Source organism: Typopeltis vanoorti, chromosome 1 (genome assembly GCF_054136105.1).
Source record: "Typopeltis vanoorti isolate ZY-2024b chromosome 1, IOZ_Tvanoo_1.0, whole genome shotgun sequence".
In the NCBI taxonomy this organism is placed as follows: Eukaryota; Metazoa; Arthropoda; class Arachnida; order Uropygi; family Thelyphonidae; genus Typopeltis; species Typopeltis vanoorti.
The window spans coordinates 58,758,784-58,781,177 of record NC_143549.1 but is presented as its reverse complement, the minus strand read 5'-3'; the positions used below and the strand labels follow the sequence as shown (position 1 = coordinate 58,781,177).

At 36.1% G+C, this 22,394-nt stretch overlaps 1 protein-coding gene across 4 annotated transcripts in view; it reads right to left on the bottom strand.

Moving 5' to 3' along the window:
* The window catches only part of LOC150110020 (uncharacterized), a 176,279-nt gene that overhangs the window by 88,969 nt on the left and 64,916 nt on the right, over positions 1–22,394 (bottom strand). For all 4 annotated transcript variants that reach the window (XM_090390734.1, XM_090390725.1, XM_090390716.1 and 1 more), the window contains 2 exons: positions 19,898–20,075; positions 9,110–9,254 (listed from right to left, as the gene is read on the bottom strand). In XM_090390734.1, the coding sequence (XP_090246860.1) occupies positions 9,110–9,254; positions 19,898–20,075 (323 nt within the window). The remainder of the gene's footprint in view (positions 1–9,109; positions 9,255–19,897; positions 20,076–22,394) is intronic.

Genomic DNA, 22,394 nt, shown 5'->3' with positions numbered 1-22,394 from the left:
ACTCAAAACATCATGGGGGTAGCTGTGATACTGAAGACAGCTCAGGCAAGAAGCCTTCTTGGTTATAACCCCATTAATGATAGGACACTTTCTATTAGACTTAAGGCTCAGCCTACCAATGTATCAATTGTGGTGGTTTATGCGCACCACACAGATAGGCCTGAAGAAGAGAGTGAGGAAGTTTATGGAAACTTACAAACTGTTTTGGACTGCATACCAAGGAGAGACATACTTTACATTTCAGGGGACTTAAATGCAAAAGTGGGAAAGAGTATGAGAGTCAGGCCGGAGTGTGGCACTGGGTGAACGTAACACCCATGGTGAAAGATTGTTGGATTGTTGGGATCATGGCCTATACTTGGACATCTAACATTCACAGGTCAAGGCACCAGATTGATTACATCTTGGCTCTCCAGCGGTGCAAGACAAGCATCTCTGATGTGCATACTTGTCCTGGAGCAGATTGTGGCACAGACCATAAGCTAGTAAGAGCCAAAGTAAGACTAAGACTCCAAAAACTTCCAGGTGAGGCACATCCCACTAGATTGAATGTTAAAGTAATTCCTGGTGGATTCATGAAGAAACATCAACTGAGTTGGATGATTTTTTGGAGACCAATGAGGAGAGCTCACTAAAAATGCTTTGGGAAGGACTCAAGGTGATAATACAGTATACAGCAAAGAAGTATCTTGGCCAAATAAGAAGACCAAGAGACCCATGGATATCAGATTCAACATGGGAACTAATCAAAAGAAGGCAGTTTGTCAAAACAAAGAGACACAGGGATTGAAGAATACAAGAGATTACATAGAGAAGTCAGAAGAGCCATCAAGCAGGACAAAGAAAAGTTCTATACTAATAAATGTGAAGAAATAGAGTTCCAGATGAGGAGGCACAATTATAAAAGGATGCTTTATTTAGTTTGTGACTTAAAGCACAAGTTTAAGCCTAAACTGAATATCATCAAAGATAGGAATGGAGCATTACTAACAGAAGAGTAGGAAATCAAAAACAGATGGAAAGAATACCGTGAGGAACTGTACAGCAGAGTGGATAAAGAAAATGTGGAGTCCTCCCACCAAGAAAATTTTGATTTGGAACCCCTTCCACTTAAGCATGAAGTTGAAAGAGCAGTTAAGCAGCTCAACAGCAATAAGGCCCCAGGTACAGATGAAATCCCAGCAGAGTTAATTAAAGCCACAGGGGATGGAGGGATAAGAGTGTTTCATAGATTGATTACAAGGATATGGGAGACAGGATCATGGCCTAGAGACCGGAAGAAGTCAGTTTTCATACCACTACATAAGAAAGGTGACATGAAGGCGTGCAAGAATTATAGAACTATTAGTTTGATATCTCATGGAAGCAAAATTTTATTAAAGATCATGCTAAATAGGATTGAGGCCAAAGTTGAGGCAGAGATGCCCGAGGAACAAGCAAGAAGGAAAGGTAAGGGCACCAGAGATCAGATCCTTTGCCTAAGACAGATCACAGAAAAATATAAAGAATTCAGACTCCCTCTGGAAATGTGTTTCTTAGACTACTCTAAAGCTTTTGACTGTGTTGAGTATGTGAAATTGTCAGAAGTAATGAAAAGAATGGGTTTTCCCCAACAAACTATCAGGTTGATAGACAACTTGTATAGGGAGCAAGAAGCTATGGCAAAAACAGGTGTTGGATTGACTGACAGGGTTCAAGTTGGAAAAGGAGTTACGCATGGATGTTTACTTTCTCCTCATTTGTTTAGTATATATGTGGAGGACATCATGCGTGAAGCATTGGATGAGCTCAGGACAGGTGGTAGATTGATCAGTAATCTGAGGTATGCTGATAATACAGTACTCCTTTGCAATGACATGGAAGAACTAGGACTACATACATGAAGCATTGGATGAGCTCTGGACAGGAGGTAGACTGATCAGTAATCTGAGGTATGCTGATGATACAGTATTCCTTTGTAATGACATGAAAGAACTAGGACTAATTCTTGACAAAATTAACAAGATCAGTAATAACAGAGGACTTCAACTCAATCCTAGCAAGACAAAGATTATGGTTCTCAAAGGAAACAAACAGAGCTCTTGAGAAACAAGTATACCTTAATGGAGAAAGAATTGAGGAAGTCAGCAAGAAGTCAGTGAGTACTTGGGATCCATTATTAATGTGAAGAATTGCTGTTCAGAAGATGTCAGAAAAAGGTTAGGAATGGCTAAAACAAGTCAGAGACCTGTATAAAATCTGGAAGGATGGATCTATTTTCATGGGAACAAAGTTGAGGATATTGGATGCAGTTGTTTTTCCAACAGTGATTTATGGATGTGAGACTTGGAACCTAAAGAAGTCAGATAAGAAACAGATATCTGCTTTTGAGATGTGGTGTTACAGAAGACTGTAGAGGATATCATATACTGAAAGGAATACAAATGAATGGGTGTTACAAAAGATCAGTAGAACTTAAGACTCCTTAAGGAAATTGACAGAAGAAAGTTATATTTTGGACACATAGAAAGGAAGTAAGGGGGACTTTTCAGAACAGTAATAGAAGGTAAAGTTCCTGGAAAAAGAGGAAGGGGTAGACCATCAATGAGATGGATGGATGGATGGATGGTGTGCATGTGGCGTGACTGATCTTCAGAGAGTTGAGGCCATCAGAAAAGCAAACAACAGGACTACATGGAGAGACCTGGTGTGGCACATCACCGAGCATCGCAGTGATCATATGGCATCTGTAGATGCGCAGTGAACATAGAGAGAGAGAGAGAGAGAGAGTAAGGCTGATTGTGCACAAGGAATTATAGAGTCAATGTCTAGCAATATAAAGGACAATAGCAAATGTAAATAAAAATTGACAAATGGTAACTGTTGGTGCATCTCTTTTTTCTCGTCCACCAGTACTCGAGGTTATGGTGTTTAGAAACAACATTAAATGCTATGTTTGTTTAATGTATGCCTAAGGCTTTCAGAAAAACATGTGGTATGAAGTTAAAGAGGATTTATATATATGTGGGAAATGTAAACTAATTGAAGAAATGATATGTGAAAACATAAGCCAGAATGTGCATGTAAATGAATGATTCTCTGATAAGTGAAGAACAGAAGTGCAGTAATGAGATTTTAGGGAGATTTATGGTGCTCTGGAGCTCACCACAGATGGCACAGAGTGAGGTTGGGGTGTTGGATAAGAGAATGGAAAGGATGAAATTGGTAGAGATGGATAGACAGAGAATGGGTAAGGTTAAGAAAATAATAATAGGGGATTCAATGATTCAAGAATAAAAACTGAAGATGTCTTTAAAGAATGCTGGCCAGAGCTGTAAAGAGAGATGATAGTGCAGATGAAATTATTTTAATGATGGGACAAATGATTTGGGAAACAGTGTAAATCATGTTGCAAGTGATTTAAGGGAGATTGCTAGATTTAAGAGTAAGAGAGTTAGGATTGTCAGCACGCTGCCCAGATATGATAGTCCAGAAATGAGAAGGAGGGCATTGATGATGAATGAAATGTTAGCTAGAATGTGTAAGAAAAGAGGGGTGGGATATGTGGATATATGAGAGGAGTTTTATGGGAGAAAATAATTATATGCCAAAGATGGTCTACATTTGAATAAGTACAGGAGTAAGCTTTTACAGAAATTACTGTTTAATAAACGTTTTAGACCAGAGAAACGAGAGTTATTAGAAGGGGGATGGGTGCAAGGATGGTTGTCAGAAATAATGACAGGAAAGTAGAGTTAGCTGTAAATAGTAGTAAGGTCAATAATAACTGTGATATGGGGAATTATTGTACTCAGAATTTTAAAGGTATTCAGAGTGGGCTAATTCGCACACCATGTGATTATGGGGGAAAAGGAGTATTGCAGTTTATGTATACTAATGTCCGAAGTATTCGGAATAAGTGTGATGAATTTTTGTCATTATTTAGTTCTACTTGCCCAAAAATTATAGGAATTAGTGAGACTTGGTTAACTAAGAATGATTTAGTCATAGGGATTGAATGTAAGGGATATAGTATCTTCAGAGAGGACAGAATGGGGGGGGGGTTACTAATGATAGAAGAAGTGTTAAAGCTAAAAATGGTATAAGTGCCTCAGGTGACAGGCATGTAGAAGGTAGTTCATTTGAGGCTGTTTGGTGTGAGATAGAAATCAACAGGATGAAATAGGTTGCTGCTATAATCCAAGGGGTATAAGGGAGAATGTAGATGGTTTGCAATGGCAAATTAGTAAGATGAGTGGAGGATGTGTAATTATTATGGACAATTTTAACTATGGGGACATAGATTGGGAGAAGAAATGGTCTCAAGGAACAAAGGAATTGGAGATTATATAATTGTTAACAGATAACTACCTGAGACAGCATGTAATGGAAAGGACAAGAGATTTGAGAGTGTGTTAGATCTGATCATAGCATTGGAGAACATATCAGTAAGTAATTTAGATACACTGTCTCCACTTGAGGAAAATGATCATGTCAACTTGACTTTGGAGATTATATTATGTGTGCTGAATATTCTGTTAAGAAGGGTTATATGTGGAATTACAAGGCTGGTGATTATGACAAGCTGAGAAATCAGCTTTCAGAAGTGCTATGGCATGAGAATTTAAAGGGGAGAGATGTTGATCATGCATGGGAGAATTCAAGAGAATTAGCACCTCCTCTAACTTGGCTGTTTAATTTAAGCCTCAGTTCTGGCTTATCAAGGAGTATTTAATAAAAGCTGTATCTGACTGTATTCCCAGAGTCAGGAGGAGGAATCAGGTAGGAGTAAGATGGATGAATAATATTATTAAGCGAGAGTTGCAGATAAAGAGAAAGTTGTGGTAAAAGTATAAAGAAAAGGTGATGAGCATTCCAATGAGCAATACAAGATATAGACAAGAAGGGTAACCTGCATGGTAAGGAAGGCCAAAGTTAATTATGAGAGGAAGCCAGCTGATGATTCCAAAAAAAATCCTAAGGAGTTCTTTCGCTATGTGAAAAGTAAAAGGAGGAATAACTTTGGAAGGATGACTTTAAAAAGTGTTGATGGTAAGGAAATTACAGAAGCCAATCAAATAGTTGAGTTGCTTAGTGATCATTTTGCAAAAGTGTACCATCTTGGTTGTGATATTGCAGTGCCGAATGTGTCATTGACTGATGAGAGTCTAGTGATAGAAGAATTTGAGGTGCTTAATATATTACAGAACCTTAATGCTAACACTGCCATGGGTTAGATGGCATATCAGCCCATGTTTTAAGGGAATGGCAAGAATTAGCACCTCCTCTAACTTGGCTGTTTAATTTAAGCCTCATTCTGGTAAATTCCCAATTGAGTGGAAAGAGGGGAAAATTATTCCACTACATAATGGGGAGGCTCCAGGACTGAGGTAGCAAATTATAGACCACAGTATATTGGGAGTGGTGGTTAAGGTTCTGGAGAAATTGATAAAAATTAGAATTCAGGACTGGGTGGACAGCAATATGGTTTTGTGAAGGGTGAATCTTGGCTTAGCAATTTGCTCACTTTCTATAATGAAGTAACAATGGAGTTGGATAAAGGAAATCCTTTTTCAGTGATCCTGCTGGACATCAAAGGCATTTGACAAGATCCCACATGGAACTCTGTTGCATAAATTGGAGCAATGGGTATGGATCCAAGGCTAGTGATTTGGATTAGAGGGTGGCTAGTAAATAGATATCAAAGAGTGGTTTATGGGAATGGAGTCCAGTAGAAGGCAGGTGACTGGTGGTGTGCCTCAGGGCCATTGCTTGGTCCTCTATTATTTAATTTGTACATCAATGATATTGGGAATACTTTGAGAGGAGATATCCACTTATTTGCTAATGATGCAAAACTTGGAAGAGCAACAGTTAATTCAGATGATGTGGATATCTTGCAGGATGACTTAAATAGGCTGATGGTTTGGGCTAAACTAAATTGCTGCCAATTTAATGTGGCCAAGTGTAAGGTGATGCACTTCGGAAGGATGAGATCCCATGCTGTTTACTATATTAATGGAACTGAACTGCAAGAAGTTGATGAGGCTAGGGACTTGGGAGTTATTGTGGACAGAGAACTTAAGTTTCAAGAGCATATTGCAAAGGTTGCCAAAACTTCACATCAGATTACATGGTTATTGAAGAACACACTGACAAGCAGGGATAAGGAAGTGATTGTCCCACTTTATAAGGCATTCATAAGACCTCATTTGAACTATTGTGCACAGATCTGGTCACCTGGATTTCTTGGTGATGTGGAAATGGTGGAGAGGATTCAGAAGAGGTTACGAAAATTGTTTCAGGCCTGTGGGATGTCTCCTACAAGGATAGATTGAAGGTCTGTGGGCTTCAAAAACTAGTTGATAGATGTAGAAGAGGAGATATGATAGAGGCATATAAATTATTAAAAGGGTTTTATAGGATTGATACTGACAACTTTTTTAAGACCAGTGCAGGAAGGGAGAGAACGAGGGGTCATACCTGGAGACTGTGTAAGAGTGTGGTTAAAAAGGGTGTTAGGACTAGATTTTTTGCTTGGAGGGTTGTAAATGGGTGGAATGTGTTGCAGAGGTGGTTGTGAATGCTTCATCTGTGAATGAGTTTAAGGGGAAGTATGACAAGTATTGTGTGAATAACGGTTAGTATGTCAATGTTAGGTCTCCCGCGATGAGTCTTTTGACTCCATGGAGGCACCTTATATATAATAATAATGGGTTAATCACCTTTCTAAAATTAACAGAGTTAATTTTAGATAGTGCGTGGTGGAGCGTGAGCTACGGTATTCGAAGGTAGAAGGAGTTGATATGAGCTGGACTGGCTAGAACCGGATTTCGGCAGGAAGAATGAAGGTATTTTGTTGGAAAATGAAAGTAAACAGGGGAGAAGCATTCAGGACAGCATGGAGTGAAGTAAAGGGTGGCAGTAATGGGAATTTGGAAATGCCGTAAATAAATTAAGAAGGGACTGGGAAATTAATAGGCAATTAGGAATATTTCTACGGGATTCTAAAATTACGTTGAATTCCAATTGTCTTGAGAAAGAATAGTGCAAAGCTGAAATTAATTCGTAGAAGAAAATAAGGAATAAGTAGATTAACTGAAACGAGTGCGTCAAGACTTGTGAATCTCTATGTTTAATATTTCAGTTATTATAGTGAAGATTTCTTTTGAATAGTGTTGCTTCGGAGTGATAGTTAACTACAGTTTTAAGTGTGCCTATAGTGAACCCAATATGTAAAAGATATAACCCGGTAAGAGCAGTCCATTTTTTTTATATTTCAGTGTGAAGATATAAGAGTTAGCTCCACCTGATATATCTTAACATTAACTGTGGCGTTCTACTAAAGATAGCCGAAGTATTTAGCTTTAAAGTGTTTCCCCCTTGAAGTGATAACTGCCGCATAATTAAATTAAGTGTTAGTTGACTAAGACAGAATTAGAAAATTCTACTTTAAGAATAATTACTGTGAGATTCTGTAACATTGAACTGTGTGAACCATTTTTAATTATTTGGAAGAATGTAAAATTGATAGCTGGATGTCTGATGCCTAATGTTTTATGTCTGTTATGAGTATTTGAACTAAGTTGATTTCCATTATCTTGTTTTCAAAGTTATACTTTATGTACATGTTATGTAACCCTGCATTAAATGTTTTGTTTTATTGATTCCAATTTGGTGTTTGCCTGATTCTCTTTCATTGCACTGCTCATAAAGTTTATCGGACCTTGTGGAAGCCTTAAATGATAATATTAACCTCAGCCTGTAGAAAAGTGAGATTGCTGATGTTAGTTGATGATTGATTCCACTATATTATATAGACTAATCTGAATATAGGGTGGTGCAGGATAATATAAATTTCTCTATATTTGGATTAGTAATCAACCAACGATTAATTAAGATAATAAAAAACATAACTTAAATAAGAACTACGTTCTAACAAGATGGCGGATTCAGAGCCAGGATGTACGACACAACAATACTATGATAACTTTCAATAACATTTTTTATGGTTCCTACAGGTTTATTATAGTAGGATTTGATGAATCAAAATATTCAATGAATATGAATGGTTTTAAAATTATGGTGTGTAAAAGAATGAATTTATATATCCTAGTGGAACTGCCACAAACTATGTTGTGCAAAGTAGTGCTGAAATGTTATTTGGAATTGCAGTCAAATCAATTTTGGCTATGCTTGTCGCTGTGTGTTTTTCTAGTCAGTCAGCCTGTTTTTATAAGATGAAAAAAATCCGAGTTTTGGATTTTCATCATGGTAACTCTGTAAGAGGTGGCCTTCAATTGAAAAGTTTTATAAAGGTTCTTTGCATCCTGGACAGAATTCAAACTCAGGTGTTTCTATCCAAAGGGCATCATCATCAATAATGACTGGGCTACAGACTCCATTAGTAGCTCTCACACAATGAATTTTTGATTAAATTTGAATCCCATCAGCTTATTGTTAATAACAAGTAGAATTTTATATCCATTATTTTCAAAACATGCTGCTATTATACAATGCACCAAACATCAAGGCTGTATCAAATGAAATCTCACCTCTGAATTGCAACATTTATATCACAGTCGAATATATAAGATGTCCAATGCTTATGGATCATGAGCACCAGTGTTTTCTAACCAATGCTTACAACAGTTAACACACAACAAAAGACCTATTACCTCAAAAAAAAAAAAAAAAGAATATATTGTAAATAGAGTAAAGTCTGTCTTTATAATGTGTTTTCAACAATATGTGTTTTCAGCCTCTACTTCTGGCACCTAAAGGATAACAATACAAAGCAATTCACTACAAAACCAAAAACTTTTCTGTAGCACAAACAGCAAGTCATATGGGGGTAAAAAAAAAAGTTAATCATAAAAATAATAAAGCTATATATCTACAGCATGACACCAACAAAAATAAAAATCATCATAATAAAAGACATCAGGTAACTAAATAAATATCTATCAAACTTCAATTTAAAACAAAATGGGGAACAGTCCTGACTATTAATAAAACTGTGCTAGTTCAAAATGATCAATTCAATAAGAATTCCTGGTTTATTATCAAGATGATGTATGTAAAAACATGCATAAAAATAAATAAAAATACAAATCAAGTGTATATCAACCTAAAATATCTACAGCTGTTATCTTCAGTGAATGAGGGCTATCTTCAGGTTTCACTAATGCATGATTGCAGTAGAGACGAACTTGTGATTCCGAGGCATTACATCTCTTACCAATATCCTCCAAAATTGTTGAAAATTTCTGATACTGAAAGAGTCAGAAGAGATACACCCATCAAAGAATGTTTCTATGCAAAACAATATTCAAATGACAGAAAACATTCATATTAAAAAGAGGGGGGAGAGAGAGAGTAAAAATCTGGTTACAGTACTGTAAGAAAATTTAACATGTAGGTATATGTTTATAATACAATTGGAACAATTAATAACTCTCTCTCTCTCTTACTATACACATTTGCCCTTATCAATTAGTTAAACTGTAAAATGCATCTTCAACTTTGAGGCATGCATATTTCTAGAACATCTTCCAATTACAAAATACTATACTCATAACTGGCTAAATACATAAACACTTTAGAGGGAAATTCTATTCCAATTAATGCAAATTGTTTTTAAATTTTTGAAAATTTTAATTTTATCTTAATATCATACCAATTAAGTGGCACCGTAACAACATAGTTCTAACTGTATTAATGCACTATATAGTTACAGTAATTTATAGTAGGGATTCACATCATTTAAAAAAAAAAACTCTTCTTAGTAAATGGTGGGTGGATTAAGGTTTAAATTAACCTAGAAACTCTGCTTAAGAAATTGAATGCAGTATTCTTCAAGCTAGTTTAGTCTCCAGTAAGCATTATTATTATTATTATATGGGTATCCCCATGGAGTCAAAAGACTCATGAAAGACCCACATTAACCTATAGACAACAAAACCTATCATACTTCTCCTTAAACTTCATTTCAAGGCACTTACGACGGTGGTCTGAAAAGTTCTTAGCCTCGACCATAGATAGCAACACTATCTGCAAGATTTTTTTTTTTCCAAGTTGGTACATCTGCCATAAGCATGCATGTGAAATTGCAAGTCATTCTATCAAGTAGTTTATTTTATACAGCTGTCTGAAGCAAAACAGTTGTCTGTATCCCTTGAAATGGATAAAATTGAGTATTGTGGTTACAAAATTCTTTGTAAAAGAAGGTTTAATGCCAAAAGAAATTCATTCGAAGTTCATAAAAGTTTATGGGCAATCTTCTCCTTCGTTTTTGACAAGTAAGAAATGGGCTGTCAAGTTTAAACGTGGCCGTACCAGTCTTGAAGATGATCCATGTGATGATGATTTTCCAAAAAGTGTAACAACACCAAAAATCATTGATCAAGTGCACAATATGATACTGGATGACCGGCGAGTCAGTGCGTGAAATTGCTGAGCCTATAGGCATTTCAAAAGAACGTGTAGGATATATTTTGAATGAAGAATTGCAAATGAAAAAAATTTGCACAAGATGGGTGCCATGCTTGCTCACAGCATATCAAAAATGCACTTGCATGAAAATCTCAGAATAGTGCTTGGAACATTTTAGCAAGAATAAAACTGATTTTGTGCATCGAATTATTACTTTATGGATATTATTTATTATTTATGGATGAGAATTGGATTCACCACTACACAGCAGTCAAAACGGTGGACAGAAAGACAGTTGTTCGGCGCCAAAGAAGACAAAGTCGGTTCCATCAGCAGGAAAGGTCATGGAATCGGTGTTTTGGAATGTTAAAGGCATTTTGTTTATTAATTATCTTGAAAAGGGTAAAACAATAACTGGGGAGTATTATTCCGATCTTTTAACCAGATTAGACGAAAAAAATTCGTGAGAAAAGACCCGGTTTGCAGAAGAAAAAAATCATCTTTCATCAGGACAATGCACCTGCCCACAAATGTGTTTTGGCAATGGGAGAATTAAGGGATCTGCATTATGAATTGTTGGAACATCCACCCTATTCCCAAGATTTGGCTCCCTCTGACTTCTATCTCTTCCCAAAACTAAAAGTCTTCCTTGCTGGTCAGCATTTTTCTTCAAATCAAAAGGTGATTGCAGCTTTCGAGGGGAATTTTGCAGATCTTACTGAGAACCACTAAAGGGATGGGATAATGGTGCTGGAGCATTGCTGGAATAAATGTATTAGTCTTAAGGGAGATTATGTTGAAAAATTAAAATAATTTTGAAATTATAAATTCGTTTTTTCATTGTTAGGCCAAGAACTTTTCAGACCACCCTCATACAACTAATTCTGGCAATCCATTTCCCTCATGCACCACTCTCCAAGTAAAAAATCTACACACAACCACTTTTATGGAGGAGACCTCTACTTCTCTTTCTCTATCCATTTTTCACATATTGAAAAATTTCCTTTGCATCAATCTTATGAAAACTGTTTATAAGTTTCTATTACCCCCCCCCCCCCTCTTTGATATGTAGCAACTAAACTTTGCAACCCACACACTCTCAACCTATCCATATAGGGAGTATTCCACAGACCACCTGTCACCAGCTTGGTCATTCATCTCTGCATCACTTCCTGATCACCAAGAAGCCCTGCTGGCCAAACTGTGCACAGTAGTGAAAATGTTCTTCAGGTGATGTGACTGAATCATAGCCTTATAAAAGAGAGATAATAAACACTATCCTCTAACCTTATGAAGACAATAATAACTATTTTTAAATTGTGCATCTTTCAACACCCAAGTAATTCTCTGAACTGTTTTACCAATTTTTCAATGTGTCCTCTGAACTTCGACTGTCTGTCCACCATTTTCCCACAAAGGTGTTTTGGCAATGGAAAAATTAAGGGATCTGAATTATGAATTGTTAGAACATCCACCCTATTCCCCAGATCTGGCTCCCTCCGACCTCTATCTCTTCCCAAAACTAAAACTCTTCCACACTGGTCAGAATTATACATAGGAAACTATTACAATAGTTTCCCATGTATAATTCTGTAAAATGCCTTTGTGAATAGACATTTCTCTTATGTAATTTTGAGGTCACTCTATTATAAAATGTGAGTAAATTACTAAGGCAGGACCTACCTTTTACAAAGCCATTCTGTCTCCACTATAGAGTATCATATTTCTATCCACTCACTGTTGGATTTTACTTTAAGCAACTTTCCCAATACTTTAATCACCACTCCTGAAATGTCAACTGGTCTGTAATTTGCTACTTCTGTCCTGGATTAGCCTTTATGTAATGGAACTATCTTACCTTCTTTTCACACCCTTGGAAACTTGCCAGAGCCGAGTCTTAGATTGCACAATTCCATCAGTGGCATTGCCAATTCTCTTGCACTCATTCCACACCAGTCCTTTATGTTATCTATCCATTCTCTATACGGTCTACCTCTGTTTACACCATTCATAATACCAAACATGAACCTTTATTTTCCAGTCCTCACTCATTCTGCAGATGTGTCCAAATAAATGCAGCTTCCATTTTATAATCTTCTGCATTAGATTCTCCTTTGGTTGTATCTTCTGATAGAGCTCTTCATTTGTGATTTTCTGTCACAAATGAAGAGCTCTATCAGAAGATACACTGCATCACTTTCGTGTTAATAGCCCAGATGTGCTTTCAAAATACATATACCTTTGAGCCCTTTGAAAACATGTAAAGAGGGCACAGCGGGTAAAATTCTTAGCATTCTAGTAGTTTTAAACTGCTCAGAAGGCGAGGCTGGGTGAGCTCTGAGACAATAGCACCTACAGGCTGTGATTGGTTATTGTGCAACCAATCCAACTGAACATTATCATTTGTAATGAGTTGTTTTTGTTTTCTGAGTTTCATATGTTTTGCATACATGAAGTGTGAACTGATGTGGTAGGCAAGTTTTTATATATAATATAGACAAGTTTTTAATATATAATTTTACATAAACTTATAACTTTTTTTATCCATATTTACAATGGGAAACAGTCTTGATGATCTTCTGAATGTCCTGTTTTTTTCCAAAACTTTTGTGGATTGTATAGCTGTACTCAAAGGAGGTAAGCCTCGTCTTCCTCTTCCAAATTTATTGAGCAAGCACAAAGATGCAAAAACTGTGTATATGAGACACTTTTCTATTTCACAATACAGTACAGTATAATGTTAACTGGATGTGAAGTGTGGTCAAGACTTTTCTGTTAGCCTTGTTTATTATTCTCTAAAGAGAAAGACGTTTGGAATAAACATGGATATTCTGACCTTAACCATTTAACATCAACAGTGTAAAAACATGAGTGCTCCCAATCACATGTTCAATCATTTTTAAACTCAAGATGTTTGGATATCAAAGAATTGACATTCTCATTGACAAACAAAGAAAATTTGAAGCTACCCATCATAATGAACAGTTAAAGAAAAATAGAGACTTTTTAAAAGATTAGTTGATGCTGTAGGCTATTTGGCTAAGCAAGGGCTTCCTTTGAGAAGTCATGATGAGTCTGAGGATTCAACTAATGTGCTCTGTGAGTATGATCCTCTTTTAGACAGTCGTTTAAAGGATTCGATTTTCTGGTTTTCTTTTTTCCTAATGGCTTGTATTTCAAGTCCACAGTACAAAATTATATTATTAGCACTATATCTGATGTGGTAAAAGATGCTATAAAAAAAAAATTGCTGCTGCTGTATTTGTGTACATTCAAAGAATGAAAATAGAAAGCTTACCAAAACAAGCCTTAAAGTACAAGCCATTAGGAAAAAAGAAAACCAGGACGTCCTCTTAAAAGATTCAATGATGACTTCTAAGGCCGGAACAGGCCAAGCTAGGCCTAAATCCTTGATATGCATGATGATGTATTTTTGATCATTATCAAAAATACATCAAAAATATATCAAAAATACATTATCAAAAATGAAACATCTGATGCCATGCCAAAATCACAGCTATCAGCTGTTTTCCACTTTGTCCGTCATGAGCCAATACACAAAAGGTTCATTAGATTTACATATGTAAGTGATGATAGAATGTCTAGTGGTCTTTTTAAGCATGATGTAAACAAAGTTGAGGAATTTAATATCGCAGACAATTTAGTCAGCCAAACTTATGATGGTGCCTGTGTAATGAGCGACTATATTAATGGCTTACATAAGAAAATTATCAAGGCATATCCTTCAGCAACATTTACACATTGTTATGCATACATTTTGAATTTAATTCTGAAGCAAAGTTTCTTCAAGATCAAGGAATGTAGATTGTTTTTCCAAACTATCAGTGCACTGGAGACATATTTTTCTAAATCATCAAAAATCAAATGCTTTGCAAGATTTTGTTGCTAAAAATTACCCTCTGTTGCACCAACCAGATGGAACTTTACTTCCTGTTTAACAAGCACAGTAAAACATCACAGAAATCAACTCATTGAATTTTTCGAAGTGGAGAATTCTGGGAAATCGGACTTGGATGCTGTAATCAGAGCTTGTGTTTTTTTGCATTTCTTGCAAGATTTTCAATTTTGTTGCTAGAAAGTTTTACTGTTTTATTAGGCTATACTGATGTCTTGAATAATATACTGCAAACTTTATCCTATATATATTGCACTGTTGTAAAAAAAAGTGCATGACACTATGAAGCAGCTTAGGAATGACAGGGAACATGGATTTGATAATATTTGGGTTTCTGTATCAAAGGAGAAGCATGCAGTTGATGAGTCGAGACCTAAGAGATGAAAAGAACTGGAAGAGACAGAGAAGAGTATGTGCCTGGAGATGGAAGAAAGATACTCTTCATTTTTGAAACTTGAATTTTTCCAACTCCTTTGTAGTGAAAGATGTGGTCAGTATGCAAAGACATTTCCTGATGATATTTTAGAAAACTTAAAGGATTTCTATGGCCCCGTTTTTGATTACATTCTTGAAAAATGAATTGAAAGTACTATTTTTTTCTTCTGAAGAATTTGCAGAAAACTAGTACATCATCTATTAAAATTCATGCAAGAAAATCAACTTCATGTTGCATTCAGGTAATTCATAAGTTAGCAGAACTTGTCATGTCGATTCCGAGCTCTATTAGTACAGTCAAGTGTTCTTTTTAGGCTATGAAGAGAGTACATACGTGTTATAGGAACAAACACAGGAAAGGCTGTACAGCCTAAGCTTAATTGCTATTGAAAAGACATTGATGATGGAACTGAAGGGAAAAAACCTTCATTTTATGATGATGTGCTAACACAATTCCTAAAGAAACACAGAAGATGGGAACTTTAAATTAAAGATACCAAGAAATTATATACTTGGTTTAATCCTTTATCCAAGTGTAAGCAAAAAACGTTTGTGTCTAAGGTATTTTCAGGACTGGGGCAACTCGTATATAGAAGCTAAAGACTTCCCATCACTTGCCTTACTATCCCATAATGCAAAGCACATATCCCTATGGGTATGCATAATGATATGCATTATGGGAAGAGTCACTATCCAGACTGGTTTCGACCTTTATTGAGGTCTCTTCAGTGGGAGATGTTCAGTGGGTCTCTTCACTGGAGGTTCACCTCCAGTTCTGAAAATACTTCAGGCACAAACTTTGTTTGCTTACACTTGGATAAAGGATTAAACCAAGTATAGACTTTCTTGGTATCTTTAATTTATAGTATAACCAAGTGAAAAATCTTCCAACAAGATTGGAACTTGTGTATAAATAAAGTAAGTAAAACTATTTATTTCACACTTTCTTTGAGTCTGGAAAAATGATAATTTCCAAAGTGATTACTCTTTCCAATTTCTGTGTAAATTATATATGGCTGTATTTAAAAACCATATCGAAATTCAAATTATCCATGTCTCACTCTAGTATTTGCCAATGATAATCTAAGCTCACCAAGAAGAGTAAACCCATCGTTTCTCAGAAAAACAGTGCGCATGAAGCACAGGTAATGTTCATTTGACCTTTATGCTTTCTATATCTAAAATTATATTAACATGTTGTCAAGTTTGCGCCTGGGTGTCTGTCATTCCTTTATTCCCTGGGAGGTACAACAGTCGCATTTTCACAAAGCTTATATGGCATGTTAGTCCAACTTCCGTGGTAGAATTTATTCCTAAAATTAACATTTGTTAAGTGTCTGGATAATATTAAATATCTCAAATACAATTCAAACTGATATCAAGTTATATATTCATTTTGCTTTTCATAAATTGAATGCTTTCTGTATCCAATGGCTGTATTACAAACAGCTGTTACACATATCTTCTGGAAATAAAAATTTGAAAGCAAATGTTATGACAAATGTGTTTAGTGTTACAATAAATTTGTTCTGTTCGGATGCATACAGCATAGCCTGCAGAAGCAGAGTATTTTTCTATTAAGTGTGTCGTTCAAGCTGTCTTACACGATTTTGTTCCTAAATATAGGACACATACATTAAATATCTGTTCACTGTATTTAATGATAAACAAAGCTGTTTTTCTTGCTTGTGCAGTATAGCATCTGCTGTTGAGGTTGGAAAGTTTTTAATGGTATAGGGACATTTTTATTTTAGTCTCTGAAACAACAGCCAAAAATTTATCTATTCCTGGATAAAAAGTAATACTTCTGTGTATTATAAGAAGTTGTTGATCTATAACAAAATACCAGCATATGTGAGATTGATGAGACAGAAGAGCCACTGCCACTAAAAAAAAAACAAAAAACTAATGAATGTAGGATTCCCGAAAGTGTGGATAATTCCGATAACGATCGGATATTATGTATCCTATTATTGCATAAAATGTATACTGAGTCTCAGTAAACAAAAGGAAATTTCAGAAAACAGAGTGAAATATACATAAGCCAGAGAAATACACAAAACACGCACAACAAATTTTATGAAATGATTTGCTGCTCCATCAAACCACATGTATTCCTGCCACGTCTAAATGAATCACCAGATCAACATTATTAGTTCATTGGATTAGCTTCTCCCTATAGTTTTTAACTGAACTACTAAATGTATTAGTGGTTGTTTATTATTGGTTTGCTATTTATACTTAGCAAACAAATCTCTTTTCCTCTCCTCATACTTTTAATTATGCCATCATAAATTCACTTATTCATGTCTAGACTTTATAGGATCATATGCTATTCACTTTACCCAGCAACTTATGGGATACGCATATCACAAATGTTAATTATTAATACCTCGTTTGCCATTAATAAAAGTATTTTTACTCACACTTATTCTTTCCTTTCATTTCCCATTCTCACAACTTATAAATGATGGTTCGCATATTTTCACCTCTGAGTAATTCAAATATACCAACCAAATGGAGCATTCTTCTTCATTGTTGTTTTCTAATAAATCCTAAAAGAAACAGATTATTCCCCCACTCTATGCAGATTTGGTTACAATTAATTAATTAATTTATTTATTTATTTATGCATATGGCTTTGTGAAACTGGCAAGTGAAATCTAACCAAAATCTCTAGAAACAAATGATGAAAATCTTAACATATAAAAGTTCATTATATAAAAGGCACGAACTGCTTTCCAAGTCTTCCTTTTTTAAAAAAAAGCAAAAATAATTTGTTATAATCAAGTCAGGGAAAATTATCATCCTACTGCACCAAATATGACAAGACTGCATGTTCTCTCAACACATCATAACACAAATGTAGCTGTATGCGAGGTTTTATTAGAGAGCAGTTGTGACTTGTGTGAAAATCTTGATCCATTAGAGAAAAACCATTTCACTTTGCATCATCATCTTCTAGCATGAGGGAGGAATTCTGCTGATACTTCGATGAGGACTATGAGAGCGACTTTGAGAATGTCTTCATGGTGAAACGGGACCTTGATCTTCTGTTTCCTCCATGACCGCTGCCGCCACCACCACACCAACTACAGGTCAATGTCCAGTCTGGAAAGCCAATCCACGGCCTCATCCGTCATCTTGTGGATGTCCTGTAGGCCACCACCATGAAATTGGCACCTTGGGCAGTCATACACAATATGAGTAATCGTCTGAGCCACGGGAGAAAATCACAATAAGGGTGATCTAACAGCCCCCATTTATGTAGTAGATAGCCACAGCTGCCCTGGTTAGTTCTGATCCTGTTGACTGATGACCAAATCTTCCTAGGAAGAGCAAAACTAGGCTGCAGAGCACAGGGATCTTCTACCAGGAAGCCATTTGTTGGGATATTGTTGGACCAGTATTCTCTCCACAAGTCAGGTGTTGATGGCAGGGCAACTGAAGAGAGTTCGTCCATGGACCAGAGAAGCTTTCTAGATTTTAGGCAAAGTCTAGGTGGATTTATGAGAGTCTGGTGCAGGGGCAAGAATGGCTTGCTCATTGCTTTATTAAATTCTTTAATCGGGGCTTGTCTTCTCCGTATGTTTGGTAGAGCAATGTTAGATAGGACAGGCAGCCAGGAGAGAGGGGTGCTTCTCACTGTCCCAATAATTGTACGCATTGTAGAGTTTAGCTGGGGGTCTATAATGTTAGTGTGTGCACTTCTTTCCCAGACAGGGGCACAATATTCCGCTGCAGAGAATGCAAGGGTTAGTGCAGACGACCTTAGGACTTCTGCACCACAACCCCTGGTTGTTCCAGCAAACCTTGAAATGATATTGTTTCTCATTTTAATTTTGTTGGACAGGTTGGTGATGTGCCTTTTATAGGTTAGGCTTCTGTCCAGGCTCACTCCAAGTTATTTCAGGTGAGGCTTGTGTTCTACCATTTTTCTGCAGAAAGAAAGATTGAGGTGTCGATTCACCTCTGCATTGTTAGGTGGAATACTGTGGACACAGTTTTTTGTTGGATTTGGCTTCAAGTACCACTGCTTGAAGTACTCTTCCAGGATGTTCAGGTCTGCATTCATGGTTGATTCCAGGTTGGCAAAGGAGGTAGACTGATGTATGATCGCTAGGTCATCAGCATACATATACTTGCTTGAGCTGGTATGTGGTAAGTCATACACGTAGATGTTAAAAAGTAAAGGGGATAACACAGAGCCCTGAGGGAGACCGCTGTGAAGGAATCTGGGCCTGCTCTTTTTTCTGGTCAATATGCACCCAGATCTTTCTGTTGGAGAGAATGGATTCAAAAAGCTGGAAAGTTTTTTTTGCACCTTACAATATTTCCTAGCTTTAGGCAGAGGCCTCTGATCCAGACTGTGTCATAAGCTCATGTTAGGTCAATTAAAGTGGCTCCAGATTTAAGTTTCTTCTGGAAGCCTGTTTCAATATGTGTTGTGAGGGCCACGACCTAGTCACAGCAACTTCTTCCTGGCCTGAAGCCAGCTTGTTCAATTGGGAGTGCTCTTTCAATGGGTGGTGAAATTCTTTTAAGGAGAATTCTTTCAAAGAGCTTAAAGGTGGAGCAAAGCAAGGAGATAGGTCATAGATTTTTCACATCATTTGAATCTTTCCCTGGTTTGGGCAGCAGGGTAATTATTTTGGCTTCCCCCAGTCATTATAATTTCTGAGAAAAGGCCAGTCAGCCATGTTTGGCCTTGTTGACCAAGATGCTTTAGAAACTCAGGGAGGATATCATCCATTAATTGCATTGGCCCAATTAAGATGAGCGCCGATGTGCTATGCAATCTCTAAACTTTTATACATCGATAAAAATGCAATCATACGGTCAAATTGACATGAATTTTGTAGCGCAGGTTGCAAAACCTACACGACAGCACACACCCAACCGAAATGGGCATGTGACTTTGTTAATAAATATATAAAAAGCAAACTTAGTTTTCGTGTATGTAGCACAGTGAAACATTAAATACATAGGCTTGGGGAAAGAACCTGTAAACTGTAAGGGAAATATATGTATATGTGTGTAGATCTAAAAATTAACAAAGCAGCTTTGACAATTTGTAACTTTGTTAATTGAAGTTCATATAACACATAATAATCATTATATTATAACACTTACTTTTGTCATTGGAATCCTAAACACAACTTCCTTCCAACATATCTTGACAGATATATTAGGTACTGACAATTCATCATCATCCTCATCCAAACAAAGACAATCATCGTCTGAATCATTCAAAGGATGAGAAATTTTCTTACAAAGCTCAGCATAATGCTTTTTCTTCATTTCTATACTTCTAGAGAAATATAAATTTCAAATTCATTGAAAATGTTGTATGCTACAAAAACTTAACTGATGCATTAGAGAAACATAAACAATAAAATTCAACCAGACTGCTCCCATAAAAACTTCAAAACTACTATTCAGGAGTGAAATAACTCACTCAAAATTATAAACTAATTGTTTTAACTTTCACATTAAGGTCATCTTCAGGCGTCGTCATCATCATCTAGGCCAAGTTTTGCAAGATAATTACAAATTATTCTTATTACAAAAATTTGAGCCTGACTCGAGTTATATATTGGTCTAACACTTTTAATGGACAGACATTCAATGAGACTCAGATCACCAAATTTGAAGCATTTAATCCAATTAATAAAAAACTTCTAGAGCATTTTGAAAGAAACAAAAAGATGTGTACCTCTGCTTTATAGATTACAAAGAGGCATTCGACAATGTCTAACATGAACAATTAATTGAAATCCTTTCAAAAATAGGCATGGATGGAAAAGACATTAGGCTATTAACTAATCTTTACTGGGAACAGACTGCATCTTTGAGAATAAATAGAGAGAGACCTCAGAAGAATTCCCAGTTCAGAAAGGTGTGAGACAAGGCTGTGTTTTTTCTCCGATTCTCTTTAACCTATACACAGAAGAAATATTTAATAAAATTAGTAACCTCAAAGGAATCACTGTAGGGGGCAGAAATATTAATAACCTAAGATATGCAGATGACACGGTTCTTCTAGCTGAAAACAAATGTGACCTCAAAACTCTTATAGATGAAACCTTCAAGTATAGCGAACAGTATGGCCTCAGTTTCAACTTTAAAAAGACAAAAATCATGATAATTTCAAGAGAAAAGAAAATATCAAAAATATGCATCGATATAAAAGGAAATAAATTAGAACAGGTGCAAAAATAAATATACCTCGGACACTTGATCACAGAGAATGGCAGGACAGAAGATGAAATTAGAAAAAGGATTGAAATCGCAAGGTCAACTTTCAACAGTATGAAAAATCTACTAACATCTAAAGAATTAAATATGAAAACAAGACTAAGAATTTCCAAATGCTACATATGGTCTACATTGTTATATGGAGTAGAGACATGTACACTCTCCAATCTGAGTGTGAAAAAACTGGAGTCCTTTGAAATGTGGATGCTGCGAAGAATTATGAGAATATCATGGAAAGAAAAAAAAGACAAACGAAGAGGTACTAGAGATAGCAGGCATCAACAGGAGCCTGATGAAAGAAATTAAAAAGAGAAAAGTCAGATATTTTGGACATATTCTGAGACATAACTGCCTACAAAGGACACTTCTCGAAGGAACTGTTGAGGGAAAGAGAGGAAGACAAAGACTGGAGTGGATGAAAAATATAGAAGACTGGATATGAGGAATGCAGCAGAGAGGCGACAGAATAGGACATGGTGGAGACACATGGTAGTCAATCTCCTGGAGGGAGAAGACACCTGACAGGACAGGAGGAGAGCATTTTGAAAACAGCAAAAAACTACCAATGTATTTTTCTTCTTCTAATGCATCCATAGAGGCTTCTGCAGGTCATTCATTTAACCAATTTTATCTAAGTCTGAAATATATTTATATAGTTATTTGTAACTATATACAAGTGTAGTTATGTACAAAAGATACAGTTTGCTTATAGTCTACTGTAAGTGGGCTGTATCTTTTGCAGACACCTTTACATAGAAAGAGGGTCTCCCACATTAAGAGAAGAAAGAAAATTGCCCTAGACACTGCTACACGTTACTTAATTCATTCAATTTTAACAATTTATACAACTACTCCTACTTCAAACGAGTAGAAAGGCTTATGTGTTGGCAGTATATGCCAGCTTAATTAATGGCACTTATTATTCACAAATCAGAATAATAAGAAAATAATATTTATTAACTTATTGGCATATTTTGCTGGCATTGTATCAAGCATCTTCAGAGCACAAGAACAGTAGTTTGTCACAGTGCATGAAACAGCAAAAATTTGGTATAACAGTGGGACTAGTTTAAAAAAATTGTAACAGACAACACAAGGAACTAAAGTCTTAATTGCCGCTATTTATTGTTGGATATGGAGAGAGAGAACAAGTATTAATTAGATCTTAAAATGACTGTCTCTCAGATTTTTGATAAACTAATACAACCATACTTGTTGAAGTTTGGAGTATGTTTATGTTTTAAAGCTGCTGCTGATTCCAAAAACAATCTCTCTGACTTATGACTTTTGTGTAGCACGTTTGGTGTCTTCCATTTGATCCTGTGTGAAGGGGTATCCAAGGCATGGTCTACTAATAAGTTAATAAATATTA